Source organism: Lonchura striata, chromosome 34 (genome assembly GCF_050655825.1).
Source record: "Lonchura striata isolate lonStrDom1 chromosome 34, ASM5065582v1, whole genome shotgun sequence".
NCBI classification, from domain to species: Eukaryota; Metazoa; Chordata; class Aves; order Passeriformes; family Estrildidae; genus Lonchura; species Lonchura striata.
Genome location: NC_140736.1, coordinates 4706421 through 4729580, shown reverse-complemented (window position 1 = coordinate 4729580; position 23160 = coordinate 4706421). Strand labels below are relative to the sequence as shown.

The window sequence follows — 23160 nt, the reverse complement described above, 5'->3', positions numbered from 1 at the left end:
ACACCCCTGGGACACCCCTGCGGCTTGGTGCGCTGGCAGCACTTGATGAAGCCCTCCCACACCTTCGGGTACTGACACACCTGGGGAGACACACCTGGGGTCACCTTGGTCACCTGGGACACACCTGAGATACACCTGGGGTCACCAGGGATGGACCTTTCCTACACCATGGGGTACTGACACACCTGGGACACACCTGGTGTCACCTGAGACACACCTGGGGTCACCTGGGATGGACCCTTCCTACACCCTGGAGTACTGACACACCTGGGGAGACACACCTGGGGTCACCCGGGTCACACTTGGGTCCCCTGGGAGTGAGCAGGGTCACCTGAGATACACCTGGGGTCACGTGGGACACACCTGGGGTCATCTGGGACACACCTGGAGTCAGCAGGGACACCTGGGACACACCTGGTGTCACCTGGGACACACCTGGGGTCACCTGGGATGGACCCTTCCTACACCCTGGGGTACTGACACACCTGGGGAGACACACCTGGGGTCACTGAGCCACACCTGGGTGAGTGGGGACACCTGGGGGTCACCTGGGACACACCTGGGGGTACCTTGGTCACCTGGGACACACCTGGGGTCACCTGGGACACACCTGGGGTCACCAGGGATGGACCCTTCCTACACCTTGGGGTACTGGCACACCTGGGGGTGATTTTTGCAGGATTTTTGGGGTAATTTCAGGGGATTTTTGGGGTAATTTCAGGGGATTTTGGGGGAATTTTTGGGGTGAATTATGGTGTAATTTCAGGGGATTTTTGGGGTAATTTCAGGGGATTTTGGGGTAATTTCAGGGGATTTTGGGGCCCCAGACCTGCTTCATGATGAGGCGGGACAGGATGTTCACAACGGGGGTACACGGTCAGGGCCTGGATCACCGTGTGCATCGGGGATTTTGGGGGGATTTTTGGAGGAATTTTGGGGTAATTTCAGTGGGATTTTGGGGTAATTTCAGGGGATTTTGGGGCCCCAGACCTGCTTCATGATGAGGCGGGACAGGATGTTCATGACGAAGCCGCCCAGGCGGGGGTACACGGTCAGGGCCTGGATCACCGTGCGCATCGGGGATTTCGGGGGGATTTTTGGGGCGGTTTTGGGGTGAATTTTGGGGTAATTTCAGGGGGTTTTGGGGTAATTTCAGGGGATTTTGGGGTAATTTCAGGGGATTTTGGGGTAATTTCAGGGGATTTTGGGGTAATTTCAGGGGATTTTGGTGTAATTTCAGGGGATTTTGGGGCCCCAGACCTGCTTCATGATGAGCCTGGACAGGATGTTCACAACGGGGGTACATGGTCAGGGCCTGGATCACCGTGCGCATTGGGGATTTCGGGGGGATTTTTGGAGGAATTTTGGGGTGAATTTTGGGGTAATTTCAGTGGAATTTTGGGGTAATTTCAGTGGAATTTTGGGGTAATTTCAGGGGATTTTGGGGCCCCAGACCTGCTTCATGAAGAGCCTGGACAGGATGTTCACAACGGGGGTACATGGTCAGGGCCTGGATCACCGTGCAAATCGGGGATTTCGGAGGGATTTTTGGGGCGGTTTTGGGGTGAATTTTGGGGTAATTTCAGTGGAATTTTGGTGTAATTTCAGTGGAATTTTGGGGTAATTTCAGGGGATTTTGGGGTAATTTCAGGGGATTTTGGTGTAATTTCAGGGGATTTTGGGGCCCCAGACCTGCTTCATGATGAGCCTGGACAGGATGTTCACAACGGGGGTACATGGTCAGGGCCTGGATCACCGTGCGCATTGGGGATTTCGGGGGGATTTTTGATGGAATTTTGGGGTAATTTCAGGGGATTTTGGGGTAATTTCAGTGGAATTTTGGGGTAATTTCAGGGGATTTTGGGGCCCCAGACCTGCTTCATGAAGAGCCTGGACAGGATGTTCACAACAGGGGTACACGGTCAGGGCCTGGATCACCGTGCGCATCGGGGATTTCGGAGGGATTTTTGGGGCGGTTTTGGGGTGAATTTTGGGGTAATTTCAGGGGATTTTGGGGTAATTTCAGGGGATTTTGGGGCCCCAGACCTGCTTCATGATGAGGCAGGACAGGATGTTCACAACGGGGGTACACGGTCAGGGCCTGGATCACCGTGTGCATCGGGGATTTTGGGGGGATTTTTGGGGCGGTTTTGGGGTGAATTTTGGGGTAATTTCAGGGCATTTTGGGGTAATTTCAGGGGATTTTGGGGCCCCAGACCTGCTTCATGATGAGCCTGGACAGGATGTTCACAACGGGGGCACACGGTCAGGGCCTGGATCACCGTGTGCATCGGGGATTTCGGGGGGATTTTTGATGGAATTTTGGGGTAATTTCACTGGGATTTTGGTGTAATTTCAGAGGATTTTGGGGCCCCAGACCTGCTTCATGATGAGGCGGGACAGGATGTTCATGACGAAGCCGCCCAGGCGGGGGTACATGGTCAGGGTCTGGATCACTGTGTGCATCGGGGATTTTGGGGGGATTTTTGGGGCGGTTTTGGGGTGAATTTTGGGGTAATTTCAGGGGAATTTTGGTGTAATTTCAGTGGAATTTTGGGGTAATTTCAGGGGATTTTGGGGCCCCAGACCTGCTTCATGAAGAGCCTGGACAGGATGTTCACAACGGGGGAACACGGTCAGGGCCTGGATCACCGTGCGCATCGGGGATTTCGGGGGGATTTTTGGGGCGGTTTTGGGGTGAATTTTGGGGTAATTTCAGGGGATTTTGGGGCCCCAGACCTGCTTCATGATGAGCCTGGACAGGATGTTCATGACGAAGCCGCCCAGGCGGGGGTACATGGTCAGGGCCTGGATCACCGTGCGCATCAGCAGCATGGGCAGCGGGCTCTGCTCCATCAGCTGCTGCATCACCACCGCCAGCACCTCCGAGGTGTACACGTTCCGCTCCGCGAAGCACAGGTTGGTGGCTGCGGGGACAGCGGCCGTGACCGCCACTGGGAGGGACTGGGAGGGACTGGGAGCAACTGGGAGGGACTGGGAGGGGAGTGGGAGGGACTGGGAGGGACTGGGAGTGGAGTGGGAGGGACTGGGATGGACTGGGAGGGACTGGGATGGACTGGGAGTGGAGTGGGAGCGACTGGGAGGGAATTGGGAGGGGAGTGGGAGGGACTGGGAGCAACTGGGAGGGACTGGGAGGGACTGGGATGGACTGGGATGGACTGGGAGGGGAGTGGGAGGGACTGGGAGGGGAGTGGGAGTGGAGTGGGAGTGGAGTGGGAGAGACTGGGAGTAACTGGGATGAACTGGGAGGGACTGGGATGAACTGGGATGAACTGGGAGGGACTGGGAGCAACTGGGAGGGACTGGGAGGGACTGGGAGGGAACTGAGAGGGACTGGGAGCAGAGTGGGTGACACTGGGAGGGGAGTGGGAGGGAGTGGGAGGGACTGGGAGTAACTGGGAGGGACTGGGAGGGACTGGGAGGGGAGTGGGAGGGACTGGGAGGAACTGGGAGCAACTGGGAGGGACTGGGAGGGACTGGGATGGACTGGGAGGGACTGGGAGGGACTGGGAGGGACTGGGAGGGACTGGGATGGACTGGGATGAACTGGGAGGGAACTGGGAGGGACTGGGAGGGACTGGGAGGGACTGGGAGGGGAGTGGGAGTGGAGTGGGAGGGACTGGGATGAACTGGGATGAACTGGGAGGGAACTGGGAGGGAACTGGGAGGGACTGGGAGGGACGAGTCCATGGACAGGGGTCCCACGTCCCCCCCCAACCTGTGTCCTGTGTCCCCTGTGTCCCTGTCACCCCCGGGTGTCCCTGTCACCCCTGGGTGTCCCCTGTGTGTCCCTGTCCCCCCCCGGGTGTCCCTGTCCCCCCTGGGTGTCCCTGTCACCCCCGGGTGTCCCTGTCACCCCTGGGTGTCCCCTGTCTGTCCCTGTCACCCCTGGGTGTCCCTGTCACCCATGGGTGCCCCTGCGCCCACCTTTGATAATGGATTTCATGTCACACTTGGAGGAGTTGATGTTGTGCAGGGGTTCCCTGTCCCCCTGGGTGTCCCTGTGTCTGTGTCCCTCTGTCCCTTTGGGTGTCCCCATGTCCCTGTCCCCCCCTGGGTGTCCCTGTCACCCATGGGTGCCCCTGCGCCCACCTTTGATGATGGATTTCATGTCGCACTTGGAGGAGTTGATGTTGTGCAGGGGTTCCCTGTCCCCCCCTGGGTGTCCCTGTCCCCCCTGGGTGTCCCTGTCACCCATGGGTGCCCCTGTGTGTCCCTGTCACCCCCTGGGTGTCCCTGTCACCCATGGGTGCCCCTGCGCCCACCTTTGATGATGGATTTCATGTCGCACTTGGAGGAGTTGATGTTGTGCAGGGGTTCCCTGTCCCCCCCTGGGTGTCCCTGTCACCCCTGGGTGTCCCTGTCACCCATGGGTGCCCCTGTGTGTCCCTGTCACCCCCGGGTGTCCCTGTCACCCATGGGTGCCCCTGCGCCCACCTTTGATGATGGATTTCATGTCGCACTTGGAGGAGTCGATGTTGTGCAGGGGTTCCCTGTCACCCCTGTGTGTCCCTGTCACCCATGGGTGTCCCTGTCACCCCTGGGTGTCCCCTGTGTGTCCCTGTCCCCCCCTGGGTGTCCCTGTCACCCCTGGGTGTCCCCTGTGTGTCCCTGTCCCCCCCTGGGTGTCCCTGTCACCCCTGGGTGTCCCCTGTGTGTCCCTGTCACCCCCGGGTGCCCCTGTCACCCATGGGTGCCCCTGCGCCCACCTTTGATGATGGATTTCATGTCGCACTTGGAGGAGTCGATGTTGTGCAGGGGTTCCCTGTCCCCCTGGGTGTCCCTGTCACCCATGGGTGTCCCGTGTCCTCTGTGTGTCCCTGTCACCCCTGGGTGTCCCTGTCACCCATGGGTGCCCCTGCACCCACCTTTGATGACAATTTCATGTCGCACTTGGAGGAGTCGATGTTGTGCAGGGGTACCCTGTCCCCCTGGGTGTCCCTGTGTCTGTGTCCCTCTGTCCCTTTGGGTGTCCCCTGTGTCCCTGTCACCCATAGGTGCCCCTGTCACCCATGGGTGCCCCTGCACCCACCTTTGATGATGGATTTCATGTCGCACTTGGAGGAGTCGATGTTGTGCAGGGGTTCCCTGTCACCCCTGGGTGTCCCTGTCACCCCTGGGTGTCCCCTGTGTGTCCCTGTCACCCCCGGGTGTCCCTGTCACCCATGGGTGCCCCTCCGCCCACCTTTGATGATGGATTTCATGTCGCACTTGGAGCAGTCGATGTTGTGCAGGGGTTCCCTGTCCCCCCCTGGGTGTCCCAGTCACCCCCGGGTGTCCCTGTCACCCCTGGGTGTCCCTGTCACCCATGGGTGCCCCTGCGCCCACCTTTGATGATGGATTTCATGTCGCACTTGGAGCAGTCGATGTTGTGCAGGGGTTCCCTGTCCCCCTGGGTGTCCCTGTCACCCATGGGTGTCCCCTGTGTCCCAGTCACCCCCGGGTGTCCCTGTCCCCCCCGGGTGCCCCTGTCACCCATGGGTGCCCCTGCGCCCACCTTTGATGATGGATTTCATGTCGCACTTGGAGGAGTCGATGTTGTGCAGGGCGATCAGGAGCTCCCCGGGGTTCAGGGGTGACACGGCCGAGGCGCCGTCACCTGCGGGGTGACAGGGAGGGTGACGGGTGACACGGGACAGGTGACAGGTGACAGGTGCCACCCCCGGCGCCGTCCCCGGCTGTCCCTACCGTGCTGCGTCCCCAGCAGGCGGTTGAAGACCTCCTTGACCACGATGGGGTTGAGCTTGATGAGCTTGGGCAGCGCCTGGATCACCTCCTTCTGCACCGGAACACCCGCTCAGCCCCGGTGACGCCGACGGGGACACCACCGGGGGACACCGGGGGACACCCACGGGGGACATCGATGGGGGACACCGACGGGGGACATCGATGGGGGACACCGACGGGGGACATCGACAGGGGACACCGGGGGACACCCACGGGGGACATCCACGGGGACACCACCGGGGGACATCGATGGGGGACACCGATGGGGGACACCGACGGGGGACACCGGGGGACATTGACGGGGACACCAGGGGACACCAACGGGTGACACCCACGGGTGACACCGGGGGACACCGATGGGGGACACCCACGGGGGACACCGATGGGGGACACCGACGGGTGACACCGGTGGACACTGATGGGTGACACCCATGGGTGACACTGAGGGACACCGATGGGGGACACCCACGGGTGACACCCACGGGGGACACCGACGGGTGACACCCACGGGGGACACCAACGGGTTATACCGGGGGACACCGATGGGGGACACCGGGGGACACCGATGGGGGACACCGACGGGTGACACCGGGGGACACTGATGGGTGACACCCATGGGTGACACTGAGGGACACCGATGGGGGACACCCATGGGTGACACTGATGGGGGACACCGACAGGTGACACCACCGGGCAATACCGATGGGTGACACCGATGGGAGACACCTATGGGTGACACCACTGGGTGACACTGCTGGGTGATACTGATGGGTTACACCGCCGGGTGACACCACCAGGTGACACCGCCGGGTGACATTGATGGGTGACACCAATGGGTGACACTGATGGGTGACACCAATGGGTGACACCAGGGGACACCAATGGGTGACACCACTGGGTGACACTGATGGGTGACACCAATAGGTGACACCAATGAGTGACACCGATGGACAACACCGCCGGGTGACACCGATGGGCGACACCACTGGGTAACAACAATGGGTGAGACGAACAGGGCGACACCACTGGGCAACACCACCAGGTGACACCAATGGGTGACACCGGGCGACACCGCCGGGTGACACCCAGACACCCATGGGTGACATAGACAGGTGACGCCAGGGGACACCCATGGGTGACACCGATGGGCGACACCGCTGGTGACGCCGCCGGGTGACACCCAGACACCCATGGGTGACATAGACAGGTGACGCCAGGGGACACCCATGGGTGACACCGATGGGCGACACCCATGGGTGACACTGCCGGGTGACACCCAGACACCCACGGGTGACATAGACAGGTGACGCTGGGGGACACCCATGGGTGACACCGATGGACGACACCCATGGGTGACACTGCCGGGTGACACCGAGACACCCACGGGTGACATAGACAGGTGACGCCAGGGGACATCCATGGGTGACACCGATGGGCGACACTGATGGCTGACGCCGCCAGGTGACACCCATGGGTGACACCGATGGGCGACACCGATGGGTGACGCCGCCGGGTGACACCCATGGGTGACACCGATGGGCGACACCGCTGGTGATGCCGCCGGGTGACACCCAGACACACATGGGTGACATAGACGGGTGACGCCGGGGGACACCCATGGGTGACACCGACGGGCGATACCGATGGGTGACACCGACGGCGACACCGTCGGGTGACACCACCAGGCAACACCAATGGGTGACACCGCCGGACGACACCGCCGGGCGACACCCTTGGGCGACACCGCCAGGCAACACCCTTGGGTGCCACCCTTGGGTGCCACCGGGAGGGGCCAGCGCACCTTCTCGAGCCCGTTGAGGACGGGGATGAGGAAGCGAACGTCCGGCAGCCGCTTGTGGTACAACTCCCTGACGCGCTTGACCAGCTCGGGCGAGGGCGGCACTGCGGGCACGGAGATCCGACACGCCGCGTTAATTAACAATCAGACTCACCCGCTTAATTAGCGTTAAAATTTACCCGTTTAACGAACATTAAAATCTGCCAGTTTAATTAAGAGTCGTAGGGAACGGGTGTGTTTGTTTCATTTACAGCGCTGCGGGGAGGGCGGAACGAGGACGGAAAATTTAAATTTCCCATTTTAATTAAAATTAAAATTTACCGTTTTATTTAAGATTAAAATTTACAGTTTAATTAAGATTAAAATCTACCATTTTAATTAAGATTTGTAGGGAACGGGTGTGTTTATTTCATTTACAGCGCTGCGGGGAGGGCGGAACGAGGACGGAAAATTTAAATTTTCCATTTTAATTAAAATTAAAATTTACTGTTTTATTTAAGATTAGAATTCACCCATTTAATTAAGATTAAAATTTACAATTTTAATTAAGAGTCGTAGGGAACGGGTGTGTTTATTTCATTTACAGCGCTGCGGGGAGGGCGGAACGGGGACGGAAAATTTAAATTTCCCATTTTAATTAAAATTAAAATTTACCCGTTTAATTAAGATTAAAATTTACAGTTTAATTAAGATTAAAATTTACAATTTTAATTAAGATTCGTAGGGAACGGGTGTGTTTGTTTCATTTACAGTGCTGCGGGGAGGGCGAAACGGGGACAGAAAATTTAAATTTCCCATTTTAATTAAGATTAAAATTTACCAGTTTAATTAAGATTAAAATTTACAGTTTAATTAAGATTAAAATTTACAATTTTAATTAAGAGTCGTAGGGAACGGGTGTGTTTATTTCATTTACAGCGCTGCGGGGAGGGCAAAACAGGGACAGAAAATTAAAATTTACAGTTCAATTAAGATTAAAATTTGCCATTTTAATTAAGATTAAAATTTACCAATTTAATTTAGATGAAAATCTACCATTTTAATTAAGAGTCGTAGGGAACGGGTGTGTTTGCTTCATTTACAGCGCTGCGGGGAGGGCGGAACGAGGACGGAAAATTTAAATTTCCCATTTTAATTAAAATTAAAATTTACCCTTTTATTTAAGATTAAAATTTACAGTTTAATTAAGATTAAAATCTACCATTTTAATTAAGATTTGTAGGGAACGGGTGTGTTTATTTCATTTACAGCGCTGCGGGGAGGGCGGAACGAGGACGGAAAATTTAAATTTCCCATTTTAATTAAAATTAAAATTTACCCTTTTATTTAAGATTAAAATTTACCAATTTAATTTAGATTAAAATTTACAGTTTAATTAAGATTAAAATTTACCATTTTAATTAAGGTTCGTAGGGAACGGGTGTGTCTATTTCATTTTAAACGGGGACGGAAAATTAAAATTGACCAGTTTAATAAAGATTAAAATTTACCATTTTAAGTAAGATTAAAATCTACCATTTTAATTAAGAGTCGTAGGGAACGGGTGTGTTTATTTCATTTACAGAGTTGCGGGGAGGGCGGAACGGGGACGGAAAATTTAAATTTTCCATTTTAATTATGATTAAAATTTACCTGTTTAATTAAGATTAAAATTTACAATTTTAATTACGATTAAAATTCACCCATTTAATTAAGATTAAAATTTACAGTTCAATTAAGGTTAAAATTTACCATTTTAATTAAGATTCGTAGGGAACGGGTGTGTTTGTTTCATTTACAGCGCTGCGGGGAGGGCGAAACAGGGACAGAAAATTAAAATTTACCAGTTCAATTAAGATTAAAATTTGCCATTTTAATTAAGATTAAAATTTACCAATTTAATTTAGATTAAAATTTACAATTTTAATTAAGAGTCGTAGGGAACGGGTGTGTTTGTTTCATTTACAGTGCTGCAGGGAGGGCGGAACGGGGACAGAAAATTTAAATTTCCCATTTTAATTAAGATTAAAATTTACCAGTTTAATTAAGATTAAAATTTACAATTTTAATTAAGAGTCGTAGGGAACGGGTGTGTTTATTTCATTTACAGCGCTGCGGGGAGGGCGGAACGGGGACGGAAAATTTAAATTTCCCATTTTAATTAAGATTAAAATCTACCGCTGTCACCATATCGCCTCTGTCACTGCTGTCACTGTGTCACCGCTGTCACCGTCACCGCTGTCACCATATCACCACTGTCACTGTCACCGTGCCACCACTGTCACCGTAATACCACTGTCACTGTCACCTCTGTCACTGTGTCACCATGTTACCACTGCCACCATATCACCACTGTCACTGTCACCACTGTCACCGTGTCACCATGTCACTGCTGTCACCATGTCACTGCTGTCACCATGTCACCGTGTCACCACTGTCACTGTCACCACTGTCGCTGTGTCACCATGTCACCACTGTCACTGCTGTCACCACTGTCACCGCTGTCACTGTGTCACTGTGTCACCATGTCACCACTGTCACCGTGTCACCACTGTCACTGTCACCACTGTCACTGTCACTGTGTCACCGTGTCACCACAGTCACTGTCACCTTTCTCACCACTGTCACCATCACCACTGTCACTGCTGTCACTGTCACTATGTCACTGCTGTCACTGTCACCTCTGTCACCTCTGTCACTGTCACCATGTCACATCTGTCACTGCTGTCACCGTGTCACTGCTGTCACTGTCACCACTGTCACTGTTGTCACTGTGTCACCTCTGTCACCTCTGTCACCACTGTCACTGTCACCGCTGTCACTGTCACCTCTGTCACCACTGTCACTGTCACTGTGTCACCTCTGTCACCGCTGTCACCACTGTCAGTGTCACTGCTGTCACTGTCACTGTGTCACTGTGTCACCGTTGTCACTGTCACCGTGTCACCATGTCACCGCTGTCACTGTGTCAGCGTGTCACCGCTGTCACCGTGTCACCTCTGTCACCGCTGTCACCGTGTCAGCATGTCACCGCTGTCACTGTCACCGTGTCACCTCTGTCACCGCTGTCACCGCTGTCACTGCTGTCACCGTGTCACCTCTGTCACCACTGTCACCGTGTCACCTCTGTCACCGTGTCACCGCTGTCACCGTCACCTCTGTCACTGTGTCACCTCTGTCACCGCTGTCACCGTGTCACCTCTGTCACCGTGTCACCGCTGTCACTGTCACAGTGTCACCTCTGTCACCGTGTCACCTCTGTCACCGTGTCACCGCTGTCACCGTGTCACCTCTGTCACCGTGTCCCCTCTGTCACCCTGTCACCGCGTCCCCGCGTCCGGCGCACCTTTGTCGGTGAGGCTGTGCAGGCAGCGCGTCACCAGCGTCTCGGCGCCCTTGGGGCAGTTCTCCACCAGCAGCAGCAGCTCCGGGGAGTTCATCCCCATCCCGCGGATCTGCGCCGACCAAAAACAACCGATTTCACCCAAATCGACGGATCTCAACCCAAACCGGGGTTGAGGCCGCGACAGGGATTGAAATGAGAAAATTTTACAGTTGTTGGTAGGTTTTTGCTGGTTAAATCCATTCATTTTAATTTAAACTTCAGTTTTAATTTAATGAATTTGAGTTGAAATTCAGTTGGAATTTAATGCCAATTTAAATTTAATTTAATTTCCGATTGGATAAAAATTTAATTCCAATTTAATTTAATTCCAATTCAATAAAAATTTAATTCCAATTTAATTTTAATTTAATTCCAATTCAATAAAAATTTAATTCCAATTTAATTTTAATTTAATTCCAATTTGATAAAAATTTAATTCCAATTTAATTTTAATTTAATTCCAATTTGATAAATATTTAATTCCAATTTAATTTTAATTTCATTCCAATTTGATAAAAATTTAATTCCAATTTTAATTTAATTCCAATTCAATAAAAATTTAATTCCAATTTAATTTTAATTTAATTCCAATTCAATAAATATTTAATTCCAATTTAATTCCAATTGGATAAAAATTTAATTCCAATTTAATTTTAATTCCAATTCAATAAATATTTAATTCCAATCTAACTTTAATTTAATTCCAATTCAATAAAAAATTAATTCCAATTTAATTTTAATTTAATTCAAATTCTATTCAAATTTGATTTTAATTCAATTGAAATTCTATTCAAATTTAATTCAAAATTAATTTTAATTTAATTCAAATTCAATTCAAATTTACTTCCAATTTAATTTTAATTTAATTAAAATTTAATTTCATGCCAAATTAAATAAATTAATATTAATTAATTAATTAATTAATTAATTAATTAATTAATATTCAATACCAATTGCTTAATATTTAACTGATGTCCCCAGTGTCCCCTCAGCAGCCACTTGATGACCCCATGATGGTGGCACCCAACTGCCCCAATTAACCGACCCCCTAATTGATAACGGGGACTGGACAGGTGATTTCCCATGGTGTCCCCAATGTCCCCAAGTGTCCCCAAATGTCCCCAAGTGTCCAAAGTGTCCCCAAGTGTCCCCAAGTGTCCCCTCATCAGCTACTCCACGACCTCCACGTCACCTCCATGATGGTGACGCCCAACTGCCCCAAACCTGCCCCAATTAACCGACCCCGCTAATTGATAACGGGGACTGGACAGGTGATTTCCCATGGTGTCCCCAAGTGTCCCCAAGTGTCCAAAGTGTCCCCAAGTGTCCCCAGTGTCCCCAAGTGTCCCCTGACTGGCTGCTCCATGACCTCCACGTCACCTCCATGATGGTGACACCCAACTGCCCCAATTAACCGACCCCGCTAATTGATAACGGGGACTGGACAGGTGATTACCCATGGTGTCCCCAATGTCCCCAAGTGTCCCCAGTGTCCCCAAGTGTCCCCTGACCGGCTGCTCCATGACCTCCACGTCACCTCCATGATGGTGACACCCAACTGCCCCAATTAACCGACCCTGCTAATTGACAACAGGGACAGGACAGTTGATTTCTCATGGTGTCCCCAATGTCCCCATGGTGTCCCCAAGTGTCCCCAGGTGTCCAAAGTGTCCCCAAGTGTCCCCTCATCAGCTACTCCATGACCTCCACGTCACCTCCATGATGGTGACACCCAACTGCCCCAAACCTGCCCCAATTAACCAACCCCGCTAATTGACAACGGGGACAGGACAGTTGATTTCTCATGGTGTCCCCAATGTCCCCAAGTGTCCCCAAGTGTCCCCTGACCGGCTGCTCGATGACCTCCATGTCACCTCCATGATGGCGACACCCAACTGCCCCAAACCTGCCCCAATTAACCGACCCCGCTAATTGATAATGGGGACTGGACAGGTGATTTCCCATGGTGTCCCCAATGTCCCCATGGTGTCCCAAGTGTCCCCAAGTGTCCCCAAGTGTCCCCAGGTGTCCCCAGGTGTCCCTGACCGGCTGCTCGATGACGCGCAGCACCGTCCGCTTGATGTCGGCGATGGCCTCGGTGTAGACGGAGGCGAGCTCGTGGATCAGCTTGTGGTTGTGGGGCAGCAGGGCCAGGTACAGGTACAGGCACTGCTTGATGGTCTCCTCGGTCCAGGGCGCCGCCACCTCTGGGGACACCAAAATGGGGTGAAAAGGAGCGAAAATGGGAAAAAACGGGGTAAAAATGAACAAAAATGGGGTTAAAATGGGTAAAAATGGGGTTAAAATGGGTAAAAATGGGGTTAAAATGAGCAGAAATGGGCCAGGTACAGGTACAGGTACAGGTACAGGTACAGGTACAGGTACAGGTACAGGTACAGGCACTGCTTGATGGTCTCCTCGGTCCAGGGCGCCGCCACCTCTGGGGACACCAAAATGGGGTGAAAAGGAGAAAAAATGGGAAAAAACAGGGTTGAAATGAGCAAAAATGGGTAAAAATGGGGTTAAAATGAGCAAAAATGGGGTTAAAACAAACAAAAATGGGCCAGTACAGGTACAGGTACAGGTACAGGTACAGGTACAGGTACAGGCACTGCTTGATGGTCTCCTCGGTCCAGGGCGCCGCCACCTCTGGGGACACCAAAATGGGGTGAAAAGGAGCAAAAATGGGAAAAATGGGGTTAAAATGGGCAAAAATGGGGTTAAAATGAGCAGAAATGGGCCAGGTACAGGTACAGGTACAGGTACAGGTACAGGTACAGGTACAGGCACTGCTTGATGGTCTCCTCGGTCCAGGGCGCCTCCACCTCTGGGGACACCAAAATGGGGTGAAAAGGAGCAAAAATGGGAAAAATGGGGTTAAAATGAGCAAAAATGGGTAAAAATGGGGTTAAAATGAGCAAAAATGGGGTTAAAACAAACAAAAATGGGCCAGTACAGGTACAGGTACAGGTACAGGTACAGGTACAGGTACAGGTACAGGTACAGGTACAGGCACTGCTTGATGGTCTCCTCGGTCCAGGGCGCCGCCACCTCTGGGGACACCAAAATGGGGTGGAAATGAGCAAAAATGGGCAAAAATGGGTTTTGAAATGGGCAAAAATTGGGTTAAAATGAGTAAAAATGGGGTTAGAATGAACAAAAATGGGGGTAAAATGAGGAAAAATGGGATTAAAATGAGGAAAAATGGGATTAAAATGGGCAGAAACGGGGCGGCAGTGACCACAAAAGGAGGTGGCAGTGACCCAACGGAATATTCGGCATTTCCCATAAAACACTCAACACTTCCATGGAATATTTGGGATTTCCGTGGAATATTTGACATTTCCGCGGAACATTCGCTGTTTACCATAAAACGTTTGGGATATCTGTGAAATATTTGACATTTCCTATGGAACATTTAGGATTTCCATGGAATATTTGGGATTTCCCATGGAATATTCCCCATTTCCATGGAATATTTGACATTTCCCATGGAATATTTGACATTTCCATGGAATATTTCCCATTTCCCACAGAAGATTCGGGATTTCCATGGAACACTTCCCATTCCCATGCAACATTTCCCATTTCCCACGGAACATTCAGGATTTCCATGGAATATGTGACATTTCCCATGGAACATTTCCCGTGCAACATGGAATATTTGACATTTCCCATGGAACATTTCCCATTTAACAGGGAATATTTGACATTTCCTGCGGACCATTTGGGATTCCCATGGAATATTTGGGATTCCCGTGGAACATTAGGGATTCCCATGGAATATTCGGGATTCCCGCGGCCCATCCGGGATTCCCATGGAATATTTGGGTTTCCCATGTAACATTTGGGATTCCCATGGAATATTGGGGATTCCCATGGAATATTGGGGATTCCCACGGAACATTTCCCATTTCCCATGGAATACGGGGAATTCCCATGGAATACTGGGGATTCCTGCGGCCCATCCGGGATTCCCATGGAATATTCGGGATTCCCATGGAATACTGGGGATTCCCATGGCCTACTCGGGATTCCCATGGAATACTGGGGATTCCCACGGAACATTTCCCATTTCCCATGGAATACTGGGGGTTCCCACGGAACATTTCCCATTTCCCATGGAATACTGGGGATTCCCATGGAATACTGGGGATTCCCACGGAACATTTCCCATTTCCCATGGAATACGGGGGATTCCCATGGAATACTGGGGATTCCCATGGACTATTCGCGATTCCCATGGAATATTGGGGATTCCCATGGAATACGGGGGATTCCCATGGAATATTGGGGATTCCCATGGAATATTGGGGATTCCCACGGAACAATTCCCATTTCCCATGGACTATTCGGGATTCCCATGGAATACTGGGGATTCCCATGGAATATTGGGGATTCCCATGGAATACGGGGGATTCCCATGGAATATTGGGGATTCCCATGGAATACTGGGGATTCCCATGGCCTATTCGGGATTCCCATGGACTATTCGCGATTCCCATGGAATATTGGGGATTCCCATGGAATACGGGGGATTCCCACGGAACATTTCCCATTTCCCATGGAATACTGGGGATTCCCATGGACTATTCGGGATTCCCATGGAATATTGGGGATTCCCGCGGCACATCCGGGATTCCCATGGAATATTTGGGTTTCCCATGTAACATTTGGGATTCCCATGGAATATTCCGGATTCCCATGGAATATTGGGGATTCCCATGGACTACTCGGGATTCCCATGGAATACTGGGGATTCCCATGGCCTATTCGCGATTCTCATGGAATATTGGGGATTCCCATGGAATATCGGGGATTCCCACAGAACATTTCCCATTTCCCATGGACTATTCGGGATTCCCATGGAATATTTGGGATTCCCATGGAATACTGGGGATTCCCATGGAATATTTGGGATTCCCATGGAAACCTGGGGATTCCCAAGGAATACGGGGATTCCCATGGAATATTGGGGATTCCCACGGAACAATTCCCATTTCCCATGGACTATTCGGGATTCCCATGGAATACTGGGGATTCCCATGGAATACGTGGGATTCCCATGGAATATTGGGGATTCCCATGGCCTACTCGGGATTCCCATGGAATACTGGGGATTCCCACGGAACATTTCCCATTTCCCATGGAATACTGGGGATTCCCATGGAATATTGGGGATTCCCATGGAATATCGGGGATTCCCATGGAATACTGGGGATTCCCAAGGAATACGGGGGATTCCCATGGAATATTGGGGATTCCCATGGAACAATTCCCATTTCCCATGGACTATTCGGGATTCCCATGGAATATTGGGGATTCCCGCGGCCCATCTGGGATTCCCATGGAATATTTGGGTTTCCCGTGTAACATTTGGGATTCCCATGGACTATTCGCGATTCCCATGGAATACTGGGGGCTCCCCGCGGCCCATCCGGCGCTCCGGCGGCAGGCTCCGGCGCCGGCGCTCACCGGTGTCCTTGTCGGCGCCGAAGAGCACCGAGGGCGGGTTGGGGTGCACCAGGAGCTGCAGGTAATTGAGCGCGAACTTCTCCACGTACTCGCGCAGCTGCTCCTTCTCGTACATGCGCTTGATGAACTGCAGCGCCTGCTGACGCACCTGCGCGTGTACACCTGGGTCACCTGTGTCACCTGTGTCACCTGTGTGTGTCACCTGTGTGTGTCACCTGTGTGTGTCACCTGTGTCACCTGTCACCTGTGTGTGTCACCTGTGTAACTGCAGCGCCTGCTGACGCACCTGCGCGTGTACACCTGTGTCACCCGTGTCACCTGTGTGTGTCACCTGTGTCACCTGTGTCACCTGTGTGTGTCACCTGTGTGCCACCTGTGTAACTGCAGCGCCTGCTGACGCACCTGCGCGTGTACACCTGGGTCACCCGTGTCACCTGTGTCACCTGTGTGTGTCACCTGTGCCACCTGTCACCTGTGTGTGTCACCTGTGTAACTGCAGCGCCTGCTGACGCACCTGCGCGTGTACACCTGGGTCACCCGTGTCACCTGTGTGTGTCACCTGTGCCACCTGTCACCTGTGTGTGTCACCTGTCACCTGTGTCACCTGTGTGTGTCACCTGTGCCACCTGTGTGCCACCTGTGTAACTGCAGCGCCTGCTGACGCACCTGCGCACAGGTCACCCGTGTCACCTGTGTGACACCTGTGTATGTCACCTGTGTCACCTGTGTGTGTCACCTCTGTAACTGCAGCCCCCCAAACCTCCCCAAATCTCCCCAAAACACCCCCAAACATCCCCGAATTCCCCCAAATTTCCTCATGATCCCCCCAAATCCCCCCAAAATCTCCCCCAAAACGCCCCCAAAACACCCCCAAATCCCCCCCAAATCTCCCCAAATCACCCCCGAACATCCCCAAAACACCCCCAAAATATCCCCAAATCTCCCTCAAACCTCCCCAAAACGCCCCCAAATCTCCCCCAAAAATCCTCATGAGCCCCCCCCAAATCCCCCCAAACATCCCCAAATCACCCCCAAACCTCCCCAAAATCTCCCCCAAACCTCCCAAAATCTCCCCCAAACCTCCCCAAAACGCCCCCAAATCTCCCCCAAAAATCCTCATGAGACCCCCAAATCTCCCCCAAATGTCCCCAAACCTCCCCCAAACCTCCCCAAAATCTCCCCCAAACCTCCCCAAAATGCCCCCAAATCTCCCCCAGAAATCCTCATGAGCCCCCCCAAAATCTCCCCCAAACCTCCCCAAAATCTCCCCCAAACCTCCCCAAATCCCCCCAAAACATCCCCAAAACACCCCCAAAATGCCCCCAAATCACCCCCAAACGTCCCCAAATCTCCCCCAAAAATCCTCATGAGCCCCCCCAAACCTCCCCAAATCTCCCCAAACCTCCCCAAACCCCCCCAAACCCCCCCAAAATCCCCAAAATCCCAAACCCCCCAGGTGCCCCCGCCCCACCTTGTCCTTCTCGTGGGAGCTGAGGTCCAGCAGCACGTGCAGGTACTGGAACTGCCGCGACGGCCGCTTGAAGATCAGCTCCCGCAGCGTGGACATGCCCAGGTACGTGCGGCTCTGCGGGGACACGGCCGGGGGTCACCGCCGGGGGTCACCGCCGGGGGTCACCGCCGGGGGTCACCGCCGGGTGTCACCTCCCCCTGGTCACCTCCAGGTGTCACCTTGTGTCACCGCTGGGTGTCACCGCCGGGTGTCACCTTGTGTCACCGCCGGGTGTCACCGCTGGGTGTCACCGCCAGGTGTCACCTTGTGTCACCACCGGGTGTCACCGCCGGGGGTCACCGCCGGGTGTCACCTCCCCCTGGTCACCTCCCCTGGTCACCACCGGGTGTCACCTCCCCCTGGTCACCACCACTGTCACCTCCGGGTGTCACCGCCGGGTGTCACCTTGTGTCACCGCCGGGTGTCACCGCCGGGGGTCACCACCGGGTGTCACCTTGTGTCACCGCCGGGTGTCACCGCCGGGTGTCACCTCCCCCTGGTCACCTCCAGGTGTCACCGAGTGTCACCTCCCCCTGGTCACCTCCTCATGTCACCTCCCCCTGGTCAACACCACTGTTACCTCCGGGTGTCACCGCCAGGTGTCACCTTGTGTCACCGCCGGGTGTCACCGCCGGGGGTCACCGCCGGGTGTCACCTTGTGTCACCACCGGGTGTCACCGCCGGGGGTCACCGCCGGGTGTCACCTCCCCCTGGTCACCTCCCCTGGTCACCACCGGGTGTCACCTCCCCCTGGTCACCTCCCCTGGTCACCACCACTGTCACCTCCGGGTGTCACCGCCGGGTGTCACCTTGTGTCACCGCCGGGTGTCACCGCCAGGTGTCACCTCCCCCTGGTCACCTCCAGGTGTCACCGAGTGTCACCTCCCCCTGGTCACCTCCTCATGTCACCTCCCCCTGGTCAACACCACTGTTACCTCCGGGTGTCACCGCCAGGTGTCACCTTGTGTCACCGCCGGGTGTCACCGCTGGGTGTCACCGCCAGGTGTCACCTTGTGTCACCACCGGGTGTCACCGCCGGGGGTCACCGCCGGGTGTCACCTCCCCCTGGCCACCACCACTGTCACCTCCCCCTGGTCACCTCCGGGTGTCACCGCCGGGTGTCACCTTGTGTCACCGCCGGGTGTCACCTTGTGTCACCGCCGGGTGTCACCGCCAGGTGTCACCACCGGGGGTCACCTCCCCCTGGTCACCTCCAGGTGTCACCTCCAGGTGCCACCGAGTGTCACCTCCAGGTTTCACCGAGTGTCACCTCCCCCTGGCCACCTTCAGCTGTCACCTCCCCTGGTCACCACCACTGTCACCTCCGGGTGTCACCGCTGGGTGTCACCTCCAAGTGTCACCTCCCCCTCGTCACCTCCCCTGGTCACCACCACTGTCACCTCTGGGTGTCACCGCCGGGTGTCACCTCCAAGTGTCACCTCCCCCTGGTCACCTCCGGGTGTCACCTCCCCCTGGTCACCTCCCCTGGTCACCACCACTGTCACCTCTGGGTGTCACCTCTGGGTGTCACCTCCGGGTGTTACCTCCGAGTGTCACCTCCAGGTTTCACCAAGTGTCACCTCCCCCTGGCCACCTCCAGCTGTCACCTCCCCCTGGTCACCTCCCCTGGTCACCACCACTGTCACCTCCGGGTGTCACCGCCGGGTGTCACTGCCGGGTGTCACCTCCCCCTGGTCAGCTCCCCTGGTCACCACCACTGTCACCTCCCCTGGTCACCACTGGGTGTCACCTCCCGGTGTCACCACCGGGTGTCACCTCCCCCTGGCTACCTCCAGCTGTCACCTCCCCCTGGTCACCTCCCCCTGGTCACCTCCGGGTGTCACCTCCAGGTGTCACTGCCGGCTGTCACCTCCCCTGGTCAGCTCCCCTGGTCACCACCACTGTCACCTCCCCCATGTCACCTCCGTGTGTCACCTCCTTGTGTCACCTCCCCCAGGCCACCTCCATGTCCCCACCCGGTGTCCCCATGATGTCCCCACGGTGTCCCCAAGGTGTCCCCGATGTCCCCACGGTGTCCCCAATGTCCCCACGGTGTCCCCAAGGTGTCCCCACCGTGTCCCCAATGTCCCCACGGTGTCCCCACGGTGTCCCCAAGGTGTCCCCGATGTCCCCACGGTGTCCCCACGGTGTCCCCGTGGTGTCCCCACCTCGTCCTCGCAGTACTTGCGGATCACCTCCAGGGCGCTCTCGGTGATCAGCGGCGCCTCCAGCACCACCTTGGTGAAGATCCTGGGGACAGGGACGGGGACACGCCGATGTCACCACATGGGGACACGCCGGGGTGGCCCTGGGGCTGGCCTGGTGGCTCTGTCTGTCCCCAGAGCTGCTGTGGTGGCGCTGGTGGCACCAGCTCGGCCCTGACGGCTCCGCGCCATCCCTGGAGACACCGTCCTGGTGGCCCTGACCTGGACCTGGTGGCCTTGTCCTGGACCTGGTGGCCTTGTCCTGGACCTGGTAGCACTGACCCAGACCTGGTGGCCCTGACCTGGACCTGGTAGCACTGTCCCAGACCTGGTGGCCCTGACCTAGACCTGGTGGCCCTGATCCAGACCTGGTGGCCCTGACCTAGACCTGGTGGCCCTGATCCAGACCTGGTGGCACTGTCCCTGACCTGGTGGCACTGTCCCAGACCTGGTGGCCCTGATCCAGACCTGGTGGCACTGTCCCTGACCTGGTGGCACTGTCCCGGACCTGGTGGCACTGACCCAGATCTGGTGGCACTGACCCAGTCACAGTGGCACCAAACTGATCCTGGTGGCACCAAGCCATCCCTGGTGACACCAACCCAACCCTGATGACACCAACCTAACCTGGTGTCCCCAACCCATCCCTGATGTCCCCATCCCAGTCTGGTGTTACCATCCCTGGTGTCCCCATCCCTGGTGCCCCCAACCCATCCCTGGTGTCCCATCCCTGGTGTCCCATCCCTGGTGCCCCATCCCTGATGTCCCCATCCCAGTCTGGTGTTACCATCCCTGGTGTCCCATCCCTGGTGTCCCATCCCTGGTGTCCCCATCCCAGTCTGGTGTTACCATCCCTGCTGTCCCCATCCCTGGTGCCCCCAACCCATCCCTGGTGCCCCATCCCTGGTGTCCCCATCCCTGCTGTCCCCATCCCTGGTGTCCCATCCCTGGTGTCCCCACCCCATCCCTGGTGTCCCATCCCTGCTGTCCCATCCCTGCTGTCCCCATCCCTGGTGCCCCCAACCCATCCCTGGTGTCCCATCCCTGGTGCCCCATCCCTGGTGTCCCCACCCCAATGGCACCAGCCCATCCCTGGTGTCCCATCCCTGGTGTCCCATCCCTGCTGTCCCATCCCTGATGTCCCCATCCCTGCTGTCCCCATCCCTGGTGCCCCCAACCCATCCCTGGTGCCCCATCCCTGCTGTCCCATCCCTGCTGTCCCATCCCTGCTGTCCCCACCCCATCCCTGGTGTCCCATCCCTGCTGTCCCATCCCTGGTGTCCCATCCCTGATGTCCCATCCCTGGTGTCCCCATCCCAGTCTGGTGTTCTCACCCCTGGTGTCCCATCCCTGGTGTCCCCAGCCCATCCCTGCCGTTCCACCCCTGGTGCCCCATCCCTGGTGCCCCATCCCTGCTGTCCCACCCCTGGTGCCCCATCCCTGCCGTTCCACCCCTGGTGCCCCATCCCTGGTGTCCCATCCCTGCTGTCCAACCCCTGCTGTCCCATCCATGGTGCCCCATCCCTGATGTCCCATCCCTGGTGCCCCATCCCTGATGTCCCATCCCTGATGTCCCATCCCTGGTGTCCCCATCCCTGGTGTCCCCATCCCAGTCTGGTGTTCTCACCCCTGGTGCCCCATCCCTGCTGTCCCATCCCTGCTGTCCCATCCCTGGTGCCCCATCCCTGGTGTCCCAACCCTGCTGTCCCATCCCTGCTGTCCCATCCCTGGTGTCCCCATCCCAATCTGGTGTCCCCATCCCTGGTATCCCATCCCTGATGTCCCCATCCCTGGTATCCCATCCCTGGTATCCCATCCCTGATGTCCCATCCCTGCCGTTCCACCCCTGATGTCCCATCCCTGGTGTCCCCATCCCTGGTGTCCCCATCCCAGTCTGGTGTTCTCACCCCTGGTGCCCCATCCCTGGTGCCCCATCCCTGCTGTCCCATCCCTGCTGTCCCATCCCTGGTGCCCCATCCCTGGTGCCCCATCCCTGCTGTCCCATCCCTGGTGTCCCAACCCTGGTGTCCCCATCCCTGGTGTCCCCATCCCTGGTATCCCATCCCTGCTGTCCCATCCCTGGTGTCCCATCCCTGGTGTCCCCATCCCAATCTGGTGTCCCCATCCCTGGTATCCCATCCCTGCTGTCCCATCCCTGGTGTCCCCATCCCAATCTGGTGTCCCCATCCCTGGTATCCCATCCCTGGTATCCCATCCCTGATGTCCCATCTCTGATGCCCCATCCCTGATGTCCCATCCCTGATGTCCCATCTCTGATGCCCCATCCCTGATGTCCCATCCCTGGTGTCCCCATCCCAGTCTGGTGTTCTCACCCCTGGTGTCCCATCCCTGCTGTCCCCAGCCCATCCCTGCCGTTCCACCCCTGGTGCCCCATCCCTGGTGCCCCATCCCTGGTGCCCCATCCCTGCTGTCCCATCCCTGGTGCCCCATCCCTGCTGTCCCATCCCTGCTGTCCCATCCCCGTGTCCCCCGTGTCCCCGGTGTCCCGTACCCGTCCTTCTGGTCGGGTTTCTCCTGCAGCCCGGCCAGGAGCCCGATCAGGCACTCGTCGTAGCGCTCCAGGCCGCCGGCGCCGCCGCGCGCCAGGTGGGCGTTGTACTCCTGGAAGAGCCACGCGAAGGCCAGGTCCAGGCGGCCCCGGACGTCGTCCAGGATGAAGGACAGCACCTCGCCCTTGAGGGGCACCTCGAACTGCGTCACCAGCGAGGCCAGGATCTTCACTCGGGCCTGCGGGGACACTCAGTGGTCACTCCGTGGTCACTCGGTGGTCACTTTGTGGTCATTCCATGGTCATTCTATGGTCACTCAATGGCTACTCAAGGGATTAGTCAAGGGTCACTGGAACCGTGTCACCACCAAGGCCAGGATCTTCACTCGGGCCTGTGGGGACACTCAGTGGTCATTCTATGGTCATTCAATGGTCACTCGGTGGTCATTCAATGGTCACTCAGTGGTCATTCCATGGTCATTCAATGGCTACTCAAGGGATTAGTCAAGGGCCACTCAAGGTTCACTGGAACTGTGTCACCAGCGAGGCCAG

At 55.3% G+C, this 23160-nt stretch overlaps 1 protein-coding gene across 5 annotated transcripts in view; it reads right to left on the bottom strand.

Annotated features, from left to right (window-relative positions):
- Positions 1–23160, bottom strand: part of SYMPK (symplekin scaffold protein) — a 53302-nt gene that overhangs the window by 4515 nt on the left and 25627 nt on the right. For 4 of the 5 annotated variants that reach the window (XM_085564856.1, XM_085564860.1, XM_085564859.1 and 1 more), the window contains 10 exons: positions 22612–22847; positions 20064–20145; positions 17857–17970; positions 16386–16533; positions 12957–13117; positions 10872–10980; positions 7550–7650; positions 5710–5800; positions 5519–5620; positions 2740–2927 (listed from right to left, as the gene is read on the bottom strand). In XM_085564856.1, coding sequence (XP_085420982.1) covers positions 2740–2927; positions 5519–5620; positions 5710–5800; positions 7550–7650; positions 10872–10980; positions 12957–13117; positions 16386–16533; positions 17857–17970; positions 20064–20145; positions 22612–22847 — 1332 coding nt within the window. The remainder of the gene's footprint in view (positions 1–2739; positions 2928–5518; positions 5621–5709; positions 5801–7549; positions 7651–10871; positions 10981–12956; positions 13118–16385; positions 16534–17856; positions 17971–20063; positions 20146–22611; positions 22848–23160) is intronic. The other variant, XM_085564858.1, reaches the window with a different exon arrangement.